Source organism: Meriones unguiculatus, chromosome 2 (genome assembly GCF_030254825.1).
Source record: "Meriones unguiculatus strain TT.TT164.6M chromosome 2, Bangor_MerUng_6.1, whole genome shotgun sequence".
Taxonomy (NCBI): domain Eukaryota; kingdom Metazoa; phylum Chordata; class Mammalia; order Rodentia; family Muridae; genus Meriones; species Meriones unguiculatus.
The window spans coordinates 94,825,304-94,843,222 of NC_083350.1; the positions used below are offsets into that span (position 1 = coordinate 94,825,304).

General features: G+C 45.3%; 1 protein-coding gene across 1 annotated transcript in view; it reads left to right on the forward strand.

Moving 5' to 3' along the window:
- The window catches only part of Nt5dc3 (5'-nucleotidase domain containing 3), a 57,503-nt gene that overhangs the window by 6,019 nt on the left and 33,565 nt on the right, over positions 1 to 17,919 (forward strand). Inside the window, exon 2 of the mRNA XM_021661174.2 lies at positions 14,332 to 14,516. Within this exon, the coding sequence (XP_021516849.1) occupies positions 14,332 to 14,516 (185 nt within the window). The remainder of the gene's footprint in view (positions 1 to 14,331; positions 14,517 to 17,919) is intronic.

Below are 17,919 nucleotides of genomic sequence, written 5' to 3' on the forward strand. Positions count from 1 at the left end.
ACACACACACTTGAATGTGTATCTTCATTGTATCCAGGCAGGCTTCTCGGCATCAGGTGAATTTATTCATTGTTTTCTTTTTTCCCACATGCCACCTAGCATAAGCTGGCCTCAAACTCATGATTCTCCGGCTCTAGCATCCTATATGCTGGGCTTACAGGCCTTTCCCACTATGTGTTAGGCTCAGATTATGGATAGATGCCAATTAAAGATGATTTTGGACACAATAATGCTGTAGATTACTGTTTGCCCGGAGGCAGAAGTCTGGAGTAACTCAAGAGTGATAAACCAAAGTTGAGTGTTGGGTAGGGAGAGGCATATGATGGGGTGGAGCTGCAGGGCACTGGAAGGTGAGGGTGCTTTTATTTCCTAGCTGGATGGAAGGATGTGGGTGCTTTTTCTACTGTGTTTGGACCTTTCTTGGCACCTTACAAGTAGCAAACACCTTTAGAAGTGGTCCTTTGTTTAGGTAGATATTGCTAATAGTTCTCTGGCTATAGAATCATAACGGTAATAGGGAAAGAGCTTGAGGGACAAACAGCCCTACATGGTAACTTTCACACTTTCAAGGAGAGAACCCTTCCCTGTAGCTTGCAGGAGGACATTGACAGTTTTGGGGTCCTTTGTTGATAACCCAATTTCCTGGCCATTTGGCATCTGCTTGCCCTCGAGACTGACTAACTTTTGAGCGGCTGAGTCACAAAGCTGTCCTGATTCCCCTATTATATATATTGCTGCTTAAACCCAGTGACCTTCAGATGTCATCCCTGTGACGGTTTGGCCTTTGGTCGAGTTGGGTCTGCCTGCTTCCTAGTGGAGGGAAGTGTTTGGTTCTCTGTGTGAGCACCCTGTTCTGGTGAGATGCCCTTGGAGGTCAGTGCTGGCTGCAGTCCTGCGCTCACATGTGCTCAGCCAAATCCGCACTGTCCTTTCTGAGCGACAGTATACATTGCAGAGACGGGAAGGGAGGGAAAGAAAACCTTCTGAAAGCTCTGTAACTTCCTAAATGTTCAAAGCAGATGTTTAGCTGGTTGAGGAACTGTTTCCTCCAGTGTTCTTGCACACACCAGCGAGACCGTGGTCATGTTTTATTAAGCCAGCTACTGCACGGTGTAGAACAGCTGGTGTGGGTGTTGGGAGGGAGGCTAGCTGGTTGAGACTGAGCTTTAGGTAGTGAGTTGGTCCTTCACTTTAGGTAACTTTTTTAAATTAATTATTTTTATTATTTTATTTTTTAAATAAATCTTTTTATAATTTATTTAATTTTTATTTTATGTGCATTAGTGTAAAGGTGTCAGATCCCTTGGAATTGGCATTACAGACAGTTGTGAGCTGCCATGTGGGTGCTGGGAATTGAACCCAGGTCCTTTGGAAGAGCAGACAGCATTCTTAAACCATAGAGCCATCTCTCCAGCCCCTATTTTTATTTTTATTAATTACAGTTTATTAACTTTGTATCGCCCCCGTAGCTCCCTCCCACCTCCCCTACCAATCCCACCCTCCCTCCCTCCCTCTTCCCCACTCATGCCCCTCCCCCAGTCCACTGATAAGGGAGGTCCTTCTCCCCTTCCCTCTGATCCTAGTCTATCAGGTCTCATCAGGAGTTGCAGCATCGTCTTCCTCTGTGACCTGGAAAGGCTCACAGAGCAGGCCACTCAGTTCCTGTCAGAGGCAGTCCCTGTCCCCATCACTATGGAGGCCACTTGGACACTGACCTGCCATGGGCTACCACTGTGCAGGGGCTCCAGGCCATCTCCATGAGTGGGCCTCGGTTGCTGTGTCAGTCTCAGAACAGACCCCTGTGCTCAGACTTTGTGGATCTGTTGCTCTCCTTGTGGAGCTCTGTCCTCTCCAGGTCTTTCTATCTCCCACTTCTTTCATAAGATTCCCTGCACTCTGCAACTCTTTTTTTTAAACTTTCTTATTATCGTGGGCATGTATGCCATCACACGCATGTTGAGGTCAAAGGGTGACCTTTGGAGTTGGTTCTCTCCTACTTGTCTGTGGGTTCTGGTGGTTGAACTCTGGTTGTCAGGCTTATGTAGCCTGTGCCTTTGCCAGCTGAGCCATCTCGCTGGCCCAGCTCATCCTTTTTAGTTTCGTGGTTTTGAGGAAGTGAATTGATCGGATATTGATGTCAGACCTGGAGACAGGGCTGAGGCTGTGGCCTAGCTGGAGTACTTGCCTAGCGTGCGCAAAGCCTTCCGTGGGTACCTACGTCTGCATAAAAGCGGGTAGGGGCACACTCCTGCAGTTCCAGCACTTCGGACAGAAGAGGGTTGTTGAATGCCCAAGGATTGTAGCTATGCATGGTTGTGAGCCTCTGTGTGGGTGTTAGGTCTTGAACCTGGGTCCTCCGGATGAGTAACAAGTTACCCTCAACTGCTAAACCACTCCAGGCGCCCCCCCCCATTTTGTTCTTGTTTTTTGAGAAGTGCATGTGAGCAGCACATTGACTAGAAGAGTATATCACTTTTTCCACTTAGGAATCATTGCTTTAACAAGTATGTTTTGAAAGGATGTCTATCTTATATATCAGTGTTTGGTGGCCTCTGTGTGTGCACTGCGTGTGTGCTGGGTGCCGGCTGAGGCCACAAGGAGGCATCTGATTCCCTGGAGTTGGAGTTATGGGTAGCTGTAAGCTGCCGTGTGGTCGCCAGAATCAAATCCTGGTGCTCCACAAGAGCAGTTGTGGTTCTGGGAACTACCAACTGTTTCTCCATTCCCTTAACAAATTTTTGTGATTATCGTTAGTGAGGTAGTTATTTTAACTAAAATAGTGAGCAAGGTAGGTATAGCTAAGGTAGTTCTTTCCCACTTTTTGCCTTCAGAACTTTTTATAAACTTAAAATTTCTTCAGATAAAAGTTTTTTTTTTTTTTTCAGGGATTCAGTACATGGTTGGTGTGTTGGAGGCTTTGGATTGAATACCTTGCATCAGTAAAAACAAAACAAAACAAAACAAAACAACAAACCCACAAAACTTTTTCAAGATTCTGGAAACTGTTTATATGGAATTATATTTATGGGTACATTAAAATTAAAATGGAGAGGTTTAAAAATGTACCTTTTTAAACCTTAAAATTTGCTTAATGTGAGAGTAAATTATTACCTGCTAATATAAATAGATTTTTCTGAGTTGTTTTGTTTTGTCTGGCTATCCTAGAAGTTGTTCTGTAGAGCAGGCTGGCCTCGAACTCAGAGATCTGTCTGCCACTGCTGGGATTGAAGGAAGGTATCATCACTGCCTGGCATGGCTTCCCCCCCTCCAAAAGTAGGACTTTTATTCTGGTAAACATATACCACATAAAGTTGATGTTTTTAAACAGTTTATTTAATTTTATTTTATGTGCATTGGTGTGAGGGTATTAGATACCCTGGAACTGGACAATTGCAAGCTGCCATGTGGGTACTGGGAATTGAACCTGGGTCCTCCGGAAGAGCAGCCAGTGCTCTTAAACACTGCCTAGCCACCTCTCCAGCCCCAGGGTTATTTTTTATAGAAAATGATTTTCCAAAATAAAAAAAGCTTAGGGGATCAGCATGCTTTTATAGTTTTGCATATTTCTGTGCTATGCACATTAATGGAAGAGTTCTGGGTTATCTGGTTGATTCTGCCTTCTGCTGTAGCACAGCGTCATGAAGCCTCTGGGAAATGCCACCATATGCCGATGCTGAAGACAGTGAAGGCAGCAGCCAGGCTCTGCATTTGGTTCTTGTCCCTGAGTCATAGTGCGAGCATGGCAGGTATACATTTGCGCTCCCACAGCTCGGGAACAGATCCCTGGTCTAAAGCCAAGCCCCTGAGAGGCTGCATTCCCCTCTGCCGGCTCAGGGGAAGAATGTGTCCTTCCAGCTTCTAGACGCTTCTGGTGTTCTTTGTAGCCTCTCTTATTTTCAAAATCGGTAATGGCTGATTGAAGCCTTGTCACACCTCATTGTCTGGACACATATTCCTGCCTGGCTTCCATTTACGCATGTGAGGGCCCTGCAATTACATTAGGGCCCACCTGGGTAACCAAGGATTCTTTCTTTATGTTTGAAGTGCAGCCCTCCCCCCTTGTATCGCAGGCTCTGGGGATCAGAGTGAGAAGTCTTTAATTAGCCCCTATTTTGCCAGCTACAGCCTAGTATTATGAGAAGTTTTTGAGGCAGGGCAGAAAGATAAGAAATCTTGGGGACACGAGAAGGGAATTAGTCCCTCAACCCAGGAATTTGGCTTATGAAGCAAAGTAAGAGCTCCAGCAAAGCATTTCTCTCTGTCTATAAGCCTGCAGTTCTCTAGGAAGCTCACCAGAAATGCCATTTACAGTAAAAAACACCCCCTGAGCCCTTTACACAGTCATGCTGGCTCCTTGTTTTTCCTGATCAGCCTCTGAGTCCACCCCAGCTTCTCCAGAGCTGCTTCACTTACAAAAGAGATGAGGCTTCTCAGCAACCTTTCAAGAAGTAACTCCAAGGCTTAACTCATGCCTGTAATCTCAGCACTCAGGAGGCAGAGGCAGGCGGGTCTCTGAGTTCGAGGCCAGCCTGGTCTACAAAGCGAGTCCAGGACAGCCAAGGCTACACAGAGAAACCCTGTCTCAAAGGGGGGTGGGAGGGGTGGGAGCCTTCAATAAAGGTTCTAGCATGCTTAGTACTGAAACTCTTTTCTGAGTTGAAGCCATAAGTCTCAGTTTGACATAAATTGAGGTCTCCGTAAGATCAGGGGAACTCAGACTGTGGAAGGTAACATCGTGGAGCTGTGTCTCTATCTTCTCATAAAATAACCCGGAAGAGACAATGCCTACATTATGCCAATAATTACCGACCATGGGGAAAAGATTCTGAAATGGCTGAGTAGGAAAAACAAATGGATGGAAGTTTACACAGAACTTCCTGTGTGCTTGGCATTTGCCCACACTGAGTGGTTGGCCAGCATGACTATAGCTCTGCTGCTTTGTCTTACTTTGGGTCCTCTGCAGATTGGAAATTTGCCTTTGGAATTCCTATGTTAACTGAGATTTGACAGCAAAGTTTCCCTCGTGTGTGGCTTAGGATTGATGTTCAGTCTTTTTTGTCTCCTCAAGACCACCGATTATTTCTTTGGCTCTGTTTTCTTCTAAGAAAACTTGTCCTCTTGAAGCTAAATATGCTTTTCTCTTAAGCAGTTAAGTTTATTTTTTATTAAATGACTTACCTTAAGATTAGGTTGTCATCAAACCATTATTATATTTAACCTCATTTCAATGCGGTTTTGTGTGCTTTTATTTCCGGAACTTGAGGAAGTGCGATGGATTTCTATGGAGCAGTGGGAATCACAGATATTACAGAGTAATAGGGTACAGTTTTAACTTTCAGTGGGAGTAGTATAAATGTGCACTAGTAATGTTTTTAGATGAGTAATTCTATTTGTCATAGATTGCTGGTGATGATACAGAATTCTGGTGGAAAAGTGAAACTTTTTCTTTAGATTAATAGAAGCAACAAAAATGAAGTCTGCATTATCTCTGCCCTTTGTGTCCCGTGCCAGTGTGATACAAGCTAATCTCCACCCACTGATAACCTGTGCTTCCTGCCTCATTCCCTGTATCGCACTGACAGATAGGAGGACTGTGGGTGCTAAATATCCTGGGGGGTTTGCAAGTAGGAGAACCAGGTTATTAAAAACTCGGCTTGTTGGATGACCTCATTTGTAGGACACTCCAGAGATGAGTACAGGAATCTGAGCCCAAAACTCAGCAGGCAGAGGCAGGGAGGGCTGTGGCCTCAAGGGTTGTGAGGAGTGCTCCTTGTTTCTTTGGACTTCCATGCTAGATATACAGCTCACTGCCCACAGATTGCACCTCAGTAAAGCTGGGAAGGCAAAGCAGAAGAAAGGCTTTAGGCCTGTTTGGCTTCTCTTGAGTCAAGTACCCATGCCGTGAGGTGGGAGGGGCAATGAATCTGTCTTGCCTTCAGTCCGCAACTACAGCAGCTGGGCCAGTGTCCTAAAGGAAGCTGAAATTTGTGTGCTTGGCCCTGTCAAAGTGTCCCTCCTTGTGAGGGTTGAACTGAGTGTGGTCTGCGGCCATGACTTCCCATGGTGCCTCGCCCAAAGCGTAAGTGCTGTGATCACTGCCCTCTAGGAGAACTTGTTCCTCTGAGCACTGTGAAGACACTCAGAGAGCTGGGAAAAGAAGAGGCTGTCAGCTTGTCTGTAACTGCTAAAATTCACTAGGAAAAATGTCCTATTTCTTCTGCAAGGCTTTTCCTGCACCCCCATAGAAAAGAGCTTAAATCTAGCATGTGACCAAAAAAAAAAAAAAAAAGCACAGTTAAATAACTCCTCCCCTTCCCTGTGATTGCTGAGTTCACAGCCAAGGTCAAATCTTGATGCTAGGTGATCACTCTCCCCACAAGTTATATTCTCAACCCTGGACATTTTGAGTCAGGCTTTCACATATAGTCCAGGCTAGTGTGGGACTCCTCCTGCCTGAGCCTCCCCAATGCTGGAATTACAAACATGCAATACCACCCCTGGCATCACTAAATAGTTTATGTATAAAGCTATTCATAAATCAAGTTAAGTCCTAACTTCATGTCAGGAAAATGTCGCCGTAATGTTTCTGGGATTGTGGCTACTCAGGTTGAACTCGAGAGCTGTACAGTGTGTTCCAGCTTCCCTGTTTGGTCATGTCTATTGATACTATGCTTTGGGTTCCTGAGCTCAGATGGCCGAGATGACCATGTCTCCCTACTACAAAGCACTATAGCAATATCTTCATGTATACATCTTTATCTACCTCGCTGAATATTTCCGTACAATAGAGTTCCTGGAAAGTGAGACAGTGGGCCAAAGGGTAGGATGTGCTGCTGGTGCTGCTGGTGCTGCTGGCCGGCTTCCTTCCAGAAAGTTTGCAAGGGGCTGACTTCTGTTCAGAAACTGCGTGGAGTAGGGTGTGGGGGTCCAGCCCCAGCTCTGCGCTCCATTATTACCAAAAGCAGAAAGCACTAGCAACAAGAACGCCCTAGACTCAGACAGGAGGGAAATGGCCTCCTCTTTCTATTTCTTTGCCAAAGGTCGCCTGCTCACATGCCTATCATACAAAATACACATTTGAAATCGACACAGCAGATCTGTGTGCAGTTCTGCCCTTCAGAGAGCAACTGTTAACTGTGTCCAGATGTTTTCATCCCCCCCTTTTTTTTTTTACAATTAAGCTGCTTGAACATTTGTTGATTAGCCATTTAATTTCTTTTCCATGGATTTTAAAATTTATTAAGGCTATTTCTGTTTTTAAAATTTTTTTGGTATAATATGCCTGTATTTTGTAAATCTGTTAATATGTTCCTTTTCAACATGTTTGGAATTTTAAAAAATTTATTTAAATTTTTAAATAGAAAGTTTAGTTGTATTCATATATTTTCATATCTCTTAATATTTTAAATGTTTTTTAAAAAACTTTTTTACATAGTATATGTTTTACAACATTCAGTGTGAGAAAACCTCCCTCAACATTCTTTCCATGTAGGGTATGTGGAAAGGCAGACTTTGACACAGAGCAGAGATCATTTATCCTGTTGAAACTGGCATAGGAGGAGAGTTTAAGATCAGAGAGGTGTGTAATACCTTTAAGGCAGAGCAAGAATCGAAAAATTTCAAGAATTTTTAGCAGCTGAATATCCTTGAAAAGCAATTAACAACTTAAGCTGACTTAGCACACACAAGAAAAAGTTTTTAAAAAAGAAGCGGAGTTACAGTGCTTGCCCGTGTGCACAAAGTCCTGGGCCGGCTGGATTCCTGGCAGTGCAAAAGTAAAGTGATTCAAGAGATGAGATCATATGGCCTTGCGCTATTGGAACGCTGAGAGGCACTGCTTGCTCTAAACACGACTTGGTCCTGCCTGGCATTGAGGTGATGTCACTGGGTGGCTCCTGACCGTGCTCCTTACAGCTTCTCTGTGGGGATCGCTTGCTCTTCCAGGTTTATGTTTTCTTAGGCCCAAACTTGGAAGAAAAAAAAAAAAGGTCCTTCCTTGAAATTACCAAACAGCAGCAGGGCACTTGGGAGGAAGGGGCAGGTAGATCTCTGAATTTGAGACTAGACTGGTCTACAGCATGAGTCCAGGACAACTCGGACAGAGAAAACCACACACACGCACACGAACACACACCCGAGCGCTCGAAATTACCAAACAGACCCAGAAAAGCATCTGGCAGGACTGATTGGCAGGGAGAAGTACATGACAGTTGCCCAAGGGATATTCTGTTCCTGCTGTGAATGACCACCATACTGCAGTCAGGAATGGAACCATACCGAGGCCTCATGGGTGGGTGCTCAGAGGGGCACGTTCCTCAGTGTGCTGGTAATGGAAGAATGGGAAGCCCTGTGAGCTGTTCTTACAGCGTTAGGGAAGGTCAGCCCACCTCTCTCTGGGGGCGCTCGGCCTTCAGGCTTCTGTATCTTGAGTGAGGCATCCCGGTCACATCTGTCCTGTGCTGCATTGGAAGTGTGGGTGCCATTTGTTTTCTCAGGGACTGTTGGGCAGAGCTGGCCAGAACCAGGAATGGGAAGGAAAGGAGGGGAGGGGGGTATCAGTAATCCTCCTCCACCCCACCCCACCCCCTTGTGCTTGCAAAGAGAGGCCAGCTGGACAGGCACAGGTTTGAGATGGCCAGTGTACACTGGCTGAGCACAAGGAGGCGGAGCCCACAAACATTACTTATTGTCCCTCATTTGTCAACCTCATCCTCCTGTCTGGTCCCTGGAATAATGGCGGGAAGTCACACTTGCTCATTTCTCTCTTGCTCACTCCTGTTATCTGTACATGATTGTGTGGGTGTTCAAGACATGCGTGTGTGCTTGCATGTATAGGACAGAGGTCAACATCCAGTGTCTTTTTGCTCTCTCTTTACCTTAAATTTTGAAACAGGGTCTCCCACGGAACCCGGAATACATTGGTTCAGATAGGCCAGCCATGAGCTTTAGGGCTCTAGCCCTCTCTCTGTCTGCACACAGTGATTGGATTTCAAACACCCACACACTCACATCCAGCTTTCCACTCGAGTGTTGGGGTCAGTCTTCCTGCCTGAGTGGCAGGGGATTTACTAGCTGATGACCCACTTGTCAACTTTTACAGCTCTCTAGGCTGCCTGCCCAATAGCTGAATGACAGTCACCTTGCCTTTGAGTACGTGAGGGAGTTCCAGGCCATGGATTTCTGCTTGGCACTCTGCCCGCATTTGCTGTGTGACGGGGAGCCCTGCCTGACTGGAGGCTTTTTATTAGTGCAGAGCCACTTAGCATTTCTGACTAGAAAGCCAGACAAAGCAAGGTTGACCAAAGTTGGACTTCTCAAACTCAGATCTTTTTTATTGTTGTTGTTGTTTTTTTGAGACAGAGTTTCTTTGTGTAGCCTTGGTTGTCCTGGACTTGCTTTGTAGACCAGGCTGGCCTTGAACTCACAGCAGTCTGCCTACCTCTGCCTCCTGAGTGCTCTTTTCCTGTCAGCAGTAAAGATAGAATTTAACCAAGGAATGATATTCTGAGGGGAATCTTAAAAAAGCAAAACAGAAGAATGGTAGAGTTGCTGAGAAAAACAGTCTGGAAGTTTGGCAAAAGTGTATAAATACAGGGTTGGTGAGATGGCTCGGTGGGTAAGCCTGACGCTCTGAGTTAGGTTCTGGGGACCCAATGTGGAAGGAGAGAACCAGTTTCCACAGCTTATTCTCTGACACCCGCACAGGCACTCTTAGGTAAGTGTGACAAGAGAAAGGAGTGGGAGGAGATGGTGGGTGCTTCACCATGGATGAATGAGCATACTATGTGAAGGACAGGTGCTGAGTGGCCCTGCTTCTCTGAGATGCTGAAGCGAGGCAAGGCTCAGTGGTGCTGCCAGCGGGTGGGGCGGGTGGGGTGTTATCTAGCCAGCATGCTGTTAGTGTCTCCAGACAGTTCTGCAGCTGGATAGTGGTGATGGGACCTCAGAGAATGAATGTACTTAAAGCCACTGAATCACACTTAAAAGTAATTAGGATGCTAAATTTTGTTACATGTGTTATTTTATCATAATACAGTAAAAAAAGAAAAAAAAACCTTCACAAGCCCAAATCAAAACAGAATGCATAAAACTTGTTTTTTCTTTCTTTCTTTTTTTTCTTTTTTTTTTTTTTTTTGTTTTGAAGACAGTCTTATGCCACTGGGTAGCCCAGGCTGGCCTGCAGCCATATTTCTACCTCAGCTTGATAGGTTCTGGGATTACTAGGCTGTTTTTGGTACATTCCCCAGGGCTTTGTGGTATTAGCGGATGGAGAGACAGAAGCCACCTGGTGTGCTGGGACCTCCCAGCACCCCATATTGTGTACAGGGGGATGAATCTTCCAGCTCACAGTGGCTTGTGGAATTCCGAGCTGGCCCCCAGCTTGAGAGTTGTGGCTCCATTCCTGCAGTTAGTTCTGTGAGTGACGAGGTGGGGCATTCTGTTCCATCAGAGAGGAGCTGAGTTCCGTTAGGCTTTTGATGCCTCCCTTTGTGCCTGTGTTGAAGACAACATGTGACACAGCTAGGTGCTGAGGTGGTGACACTCATGTGATGGACAGCCCCTTGGTGTCCCAGGGCAGCCTTGGACAGTTCTCTGAGCTGGCTTGTGGGGATTTCCCATGTACTGCTTTTTCCTGGAGGGCTGCTCAGCAGGTCAGGTAGTGAAAACACAGATGGGTTTTCTTGCCCATGCTTTTTCTAAATATAAGCCTTACCTAAAGCAGGCTCTTGGAGCTTCCCCCGCAAAGGTCACTCCATAGCAATCCTGCTTTACCTACGTCATCTAGATGATTCTGTCACACTCAGAAATAGCATCACCGGAGCCAGCCGTGCTTGCATAACAGGGGTGCTGGCTTCTCCCCTCCTGGACAGTTCTTGTGAACTGTCTGCCTCACATTTTCCTCACCTGTCAGTCAGACCTGTCCTCAGACCTCTGTTTGTGAACAAAGCAGAGAACCACCCACCCACCCCTACCACCACCCTGAAGCCCAAGGCAATTGCCTTGTTGTTTTTAACGAGGTCATGTGTGAAGTGTTAGTGTAGGCAAACTTGTCCTCATTCATGCATTCACCGTCACAGGCCTGGAAGCTGTGTGGGGCGTAAAGTGTGACTTTAAGTGGGTGTATATGGAAGAAGCCCCAGGGGTAGCCATCTGGCACTGTGTGCAGGTCTTTGAGGCATTTCTAACCCAGTAGAGGGTTCCCCAAGGGACCTAACTCCCAGGGCTGCAGCTGGGACTCTGCCCTGGTGGGGGTCTGGTCACTCACCGGAGCCATCAGTAGGTAAGCATGTCTTGATTACTTAGGTGGCTCCTTGGTGGATACTGTGTTCATAGTGAAAAAGCAATAAAAATAGTGATGGACTCTATTTAGTTATGTTTTTCTTTTTAAAAATATTTGCAATTTTACATTTGACTGATGGCAGGCAGGAGAAGACACACACACACCACAGCACACCTGCAGAGTGACAAATTCTCCTCTGGGTTCTGTGAAAGTGATCAGCATGGCTGAGGAGATGCTGTCTTCAGACCTCTGCGGTGTGCTCAGACAGTCTTTACGGTACCTGGGAATGGTGTGGTGAGAATAGGTGTAGACACGGCACATGGCACTTCTGCCTGCTGTTTTCCTGCTTTCTGCATTCACTCATTAAAAATGATAGGTTGTAGCTGGGCGCTGTGGCATATGCAGAGGCAGGCAGATCTCTGTGACGTCGAGGCCAGCCTGGTCTACAAAGCAAGTCAGGATGGCCAAGGCTACACAGAGAAATCCTGTCTTGAAAAACAAATCAAGACAAAATTATAGTTGTTAAAAATCCACAGCTAAAGATGAACTATTTTCTAGAGGGATAAATATAGGAAAGTATTCCAACAAAATGCAGAAATAAAACCACTACCATTCTCGATTTCATGTAAAGATTATTTTCAGAGCTGAGAATCAAATAGCCTTGTGCGCCCTGAGCAAGCACTCTGCCACTGAGCAACAGTGCCAGCCTTGACTTGCAGCTTGGATTGTGGTGAGGGTGTGTTTGAACTCATGGAAATTGTAAAATACAATGAATTTTTGGGATCCCTTTAAGAAAGAATAAAAGTCTTTCTATCTCCCCCTTCTTTCATAAGATTCCCTGCACTCTGCCCTTAGTTTCACTATGAGTCTCAGATCTGCATTGATACCCTGCAGGGTAGAGTCTTTCAGAGGCTCTTGTCCTGTTGCCTGTTTTCTCCCTCTTCCCATGTCCATCCCATTTGCTTTTCTGAATGAGGATTGAACATCTTACCCAGGGTCCTCCTTCTTGATAAGATTCTTTAGGTGTACAGATTTTTGTAGGTTTATCTTATATTATATGTCTAATATCCATTTATAAGTGAGTATATACCATGTGTGTCTTTCTGCTTCTGGGATACCTCACTCAGAATGATCTTTTCTAGTTCCCACCATTTGCCTGCAAATTTTATGATTTCCTTGTTTTTAATTGCTGAGTAGTATTCCATTATATAAATGTACCACATTTTCTGTATCCATTCCACTGTTGAGGGACAACTGGGTTGTTTCCAGATTCTGACTATTACAAATAAAGCTGCTACAAAGATGGTTGAATGAATGTCCTTGTTGTATATTTGAGCATCTTTTGGATATATGCCTAGGAGTGGTATAGCTGGGATCTTGAGGTAGCGCTATTCCTAATTGTCTGAGAAAACGCCAGATTGATTTCCAAAGTGGTTGTACAAGTTTACATTCCCACCAGCAGTGGAGGAGGGTTCCTCTTTCTCCACAACCTCTCCAGCATGTGTTGTCACTTGAGTTCTTGATCTTAGCCATTCTGATAGATGTAAGGTGAAATCTCAGGGTCGTTTTGATTTGCTTTTCCCTGATAGCTAAGGATGTTGAGCATTTCTTTAAGTGTTTCTCTGCCATTCAATATTCCTCTTTTGATAATTCTCTGTTTAGCTCTGTACCTGATTTTTTAATTGGATTATCTGGAGGGGACAGGAGCTCCACAAGGAGAGACAGAAAAAAAATTCTGGGTACAGGGGTCTTTTCTGAGTCTGATACTCCAACCAAGGACTATTCATTGAGATAACCTAGAACCCCTGCACAGATGTAGCTCATGGCAGCTCATTGTCCAAGTGGATCCCTAGTAATGGGAACAGGGACTGTCTCTGACATGAACTCAGTGGCTGGCTCTTTGATCACCTTCCCATGGAGGGCCGTGCAGCCTTACCAGGCCACAGAGGAAGATAATGCAGACAGTCCTGATGAGACCTGATAGGCTAGGGTCAGATGGAAGGGGAGAAGGACCTCCCCCATCAGTTGAATAGGGGAGAGACATGGGAGGAGAAGAGGGAGGGATGGTAAAATTGGGAGGGGCTGAGGGAGGGGGCTGCAGCTGGGATACAGAGTGAATAAACTGTAATTAATAAAAAAACAAATTAACTAATAAAAAAAGAAAGACTAAAAGTGATTTTATAGCAGTCTCTCAAATGGAGAGACCTGCCACAGACAGCAGTGCACCCTGCTTTTGTGTCCAGAGGGCCCTGATGGTATGTGGGGTGATCCCACCTCCAAGAAGCCAGCAAAAGAACTGATATGCTCACACAGAGGTGTTATTATTAAGCAGGAAGAAATAAATGAGGCAAGGGTCAGGTTGGTTATGGCACACACATATATTGCAATCTTATATAGCAGCATGAGGTCATATTTTCAGAGTCTGCGGTGGTGGAGGCTTGTGGTTGCTTATGAACTATGGAGACTGCCATACAGGCCTGTGTGTTCAGTTAAGGTCAGCCTTATAGCATATATATGGGAAAACAGTGGTAGCCAATACACTGAATCTTAATTTTCTTTTGATAGTGGGTATTTTTAAATTCCATGTTGTATAATTATAAAATCTGTAACCAACATACATTAATAAGAAAACAGTGATCTCTTGAGAGTCTGAAGCATGTGTTCTTTCTCAGAGACAGTCTCATTGAGATGTGATGGAGATTCCTCTGAATCAAATGAGGACTTCCCAGATCCCCACCCATGGGCTTTGTATATTCATGAAATGCAGTCTGCCATGCCCATCGCTGCAATTAAACTGAGAATATTTTTACCACCTGGAAACATGTTCTGTACCCTGTAACAGTCACCTCCTCACCCATCTGGTGCAACCACTAGTCTCCTTTCTCCTCCCCCTCCTCCCTGCTCTGAAGTGCTGTACCGCTGAATGGCATTCCCAGCCTCGGATCTCCTGCTCTGGACACTGAATGGATGTGCAAAGTACTCCTGTAGTGTAGAAGCCGTCCAACCCCTCTCTGTGCCATGAGATAACGGATTCTTTTCTTTGCTCCTAGAATTGGTTCCTTCCATCATGAACAACTTGCTGAATCCAGATGCCATTTTCTCAAACAACGAGATGAGCCTGTCAGACATTGAGATCTATGGCTTTGATTATGATTACACCCTGGTGTTCTACTCCAAGCACCTCCACACACTCATCTTCAACGCTGCTCGGGACCTCCTCATCAATGAACACAGAGTAAGGCCACAGAGATCTTCCTGCCCTCTCTCCCTTTGACCCCTTTGAATTAACAGCCTGTGCAATCATGCCCAGGCCCTACCCTTGTACAGAAGCCCTGAAGTGTGTGGGTGCAGGATGAACAAGGAGTTTTTGGTCCATTCCAAACTTCCAAGCAACTCTTATGTACTTAGTAGTGTGTATGTGTGCACATATGTGTACATGTGTGTGTGTACATGTACATGCATGAGAATTCATGTGTGTGCAAGGGTATAGATGTGTATAAGTGTGTATGGAGGAATTCTAATCCAGCAACATGGCTGCTTTGGCAAGGAATCACATCAGAAGATATTCTGGGTCTGTGTGATCCTGATGGAATGATACACCTTTAATTCCTCTGGCTGGAACACAGACAGGCCCTTAGTATACACATTTAATCTCAAACAATGAAGGTAAAGTTAGTTTGTAGAAGGAAGCACCCACGTTTTTGAAAGTGACCTCTAATTGAGGGACAGACAGAGTGATGAATTAGAGAAAGATTTGACACACTAGGATATGTCCAATTCTCATGAGTAACAGAGAAGAAAGAATTTGCTTGAAAGGGTAGTAAGGAGGGAGAGGAGGCAGTTTTACTGGGAGAGTTTTACAGAGACAGGCTGCAGAGAGAACAAGCTAGACACAGGTGAAAACAGAATGTCCCAGAGAATGAGAAGGAGCCAGAAAATTAGAATAGATTGCTAGAGTTAGTTTGAGGCCAAGCAGAGTAACTCAGTCAAAAGTAGGAGAAGCCAGTTTGAATCAGTTAGCTTGGAGAGGAGTTTGAGCCGGAGCAGCTGAGTTGAACCAGCCCACCAGAGAAGGGGAAGGAGCTAGAAAGGGTGAGCTTATTCAGCAGTAATTCTTAGAGGTTGAAAATATTCTAGGCCTGGTTATATTGTCCAAAGGCTAGAAGTTTCCAGGGTAGGCCTGGGTTAGTACATGGAGGCAGGAAGCCTCTGAGTTAACAATTACATCCGACCAATAAAAGTCCCTTTCATAACTGTGAGTACAGGTGGGAGCCAGAGCACAGCCTGGGTGTCATCCTCAGGATGTTGCCCACCTTTCTTGAGGCATCACCCAGTGGCTCTCAACCTTCCTAATTCTGTGACCCTTTAACACAGTTCCTCATGTTGTGATCTTCAGCCATAAAATTATTTTCATTGTGACTTCGTAACTGTAATTTTACTACTAGTATGAATCATAATGCAATATCCGTGTTTTCTGATGGTTTTAGGTGAACTCTAAGGAGTGGAAGGGTCACGACCCCACAGGTTGAGAACTGCTGGGCTAGACTGTCTGGCAAGCAGGTGCCATCTCTCCAGTTCTGGAATTATAAGTGTGCCCTTTAACCCTCCTGTACATTCCAAAAAACGTGGCTATGATCTCTGTCTCCAGCCAGAGCCTTGCCGCCCACCTCCCCAAGGGCTTTGTTGTGATTTTGAAGCTCTTTGTGTGCTGAGCATTTCCATCTTTGACAGTGGTCTCTGCTGAACTCTTCTGTCTATCGGTTCCCACATTCCTGCAGTGCTTTATCTGTGGCTTTTATGAACCACAGTGTGCTGTGGGTGCAGGAAGTGCAATAGGGGTGACAAGGGCATTGTTTTGGAGGAAATCAGGCACCGGGGTGGCCAGCTGTAAAGCTACCTGATAGACAGACCCTGAGGATATTATTGAAGAGGGCTAAAGGAGGCACAGCAAATAGTGCAAATAGCTTTTTCAGGGAGTGGGAGGTCAAACAGCAAAAGTGCTTTCAGCCTGGTTTGCCAGCAGAGGTGGGCTGGGGTGTGGTGAGCAGCCTAGAAATCTAGGCTGTGAAATCTGCAGTTGGTCCCCTCTCAGAAGTAAAGCTCTGGAGATGTGACAGGTGTGGAGAAACCTTCCACCAGTACTAGATGTCTTTTAGAGAAGCCAAAGATTCTTAGCTTTAGAGCCTGAACATTTGATTCATCTTATTTTCTGCTTTTACTTCTCAGTGGATTTGAGCAGTGTTGTTTTTAACAAAATTCTCCAATGTTTGGTAAAGGCTTGGGAGCTAGTTGCTGGGCTTAAAGCCTACTAGCTCAGAGGCAGAGAAAGCACAATTGACCTTCCTCATCTGATGTCCCGAAAGGGAAAAAAAAAAGTAGGCCTTCTTCTCTATGCTTCTCCAAAAAACCTCTCAAACTCAGTGTCCCTCCCCTCTACTTCCTGTGCATCTCTCTGTCCATCCTCCTAACTCCTCACACTCTATGTCTTCCCTTTATGTTCACTCCCTGTGAAGTGATTGCTTGTTCTACCTCCTGACGTATGGTTGACTTTATTTACTCCTGTCTTGGATTAAAGGTAGGGTGAGCCACACCAGAACTAGAAAACAGTTTTTTCCAGTTAACAACACAATTCTGGGGATCACGGTGTGATCAGATATTTTGCAACAAAGCAGTTATGTTGTCCTGGTCCATAATGTAGAAATGGCATTTGGCACAAATACCTTTTTGTCTGGTCGTTAAGCCTGAGCAGGAACTTTCTTCTGTTGTAACTTTTTTTTTTTGTCAGCCACATTTCTTCATTTGCTCCACTCCATCTAAAGCACCGTCTGTCCCCAATCATTCTCCCCAGGGTCAGGCAAACAGTCCTGAGTAACCAGCTGGCTCTGCCCTCGATTTCCAGCCAACACCTGACACTGCCCCTTAGCTGGCACTGGGAGATGCCTTTCTCCTGGCCAGCTGAGTGTGTTCTGTGAGTGTGCTGCCACCTGGAGAGCCCAGAGACCATCCTCTCTGTGCTGTCCCCACTTTTTGCTGGAAGCTGAAAGCATGTGTTGTCCAGCACGTTTTGGTTGGGTTGCTTCACCAGTCTCTGGACTTGGTTTCCTCTAGGACAAGGGTCTAGGGGTCTGGCGCCCCCCTCATGGTGTTGTTGTGGTCATTAGGTGAGTTGCTATGTTACAGACATCTGGTGCTAGAAAACACCCAGCAAGAACTAGTGCCATTGGCTGTTTCCCGTCTGCGCAGCCTGCCTGCCTGTACACAGGCAGCAGGGAGCAGGGTCGGATCTGAACTCAGGCCTGTCTGCTCTCTCCCATGCCATGTCACCCTTCAGAGGGGCAGTGCTTTCCTGCCACAGATTTTTCTTTTTGTTCACATGAAAATTAGAATATTTATGTAAACAGTAAAGCTTTTCATGGGCATAAAGCTTTTATGAAATCTTGGGGACAGAGATGAGCTAGTGGATGGAGTAGAAGATAGAATCATGATTGAAAAACCACTAGATTAGAGACTATTGAATTCTCATTGCATCTATTTGTTGCTGTGATAAAAGAATCATTATAATACTAATTATATCAGGCATATTAATAGAGCCAGTGATGCAGATGCAGATTTTTCTCTTTCTCTGATTAAACAAGTAC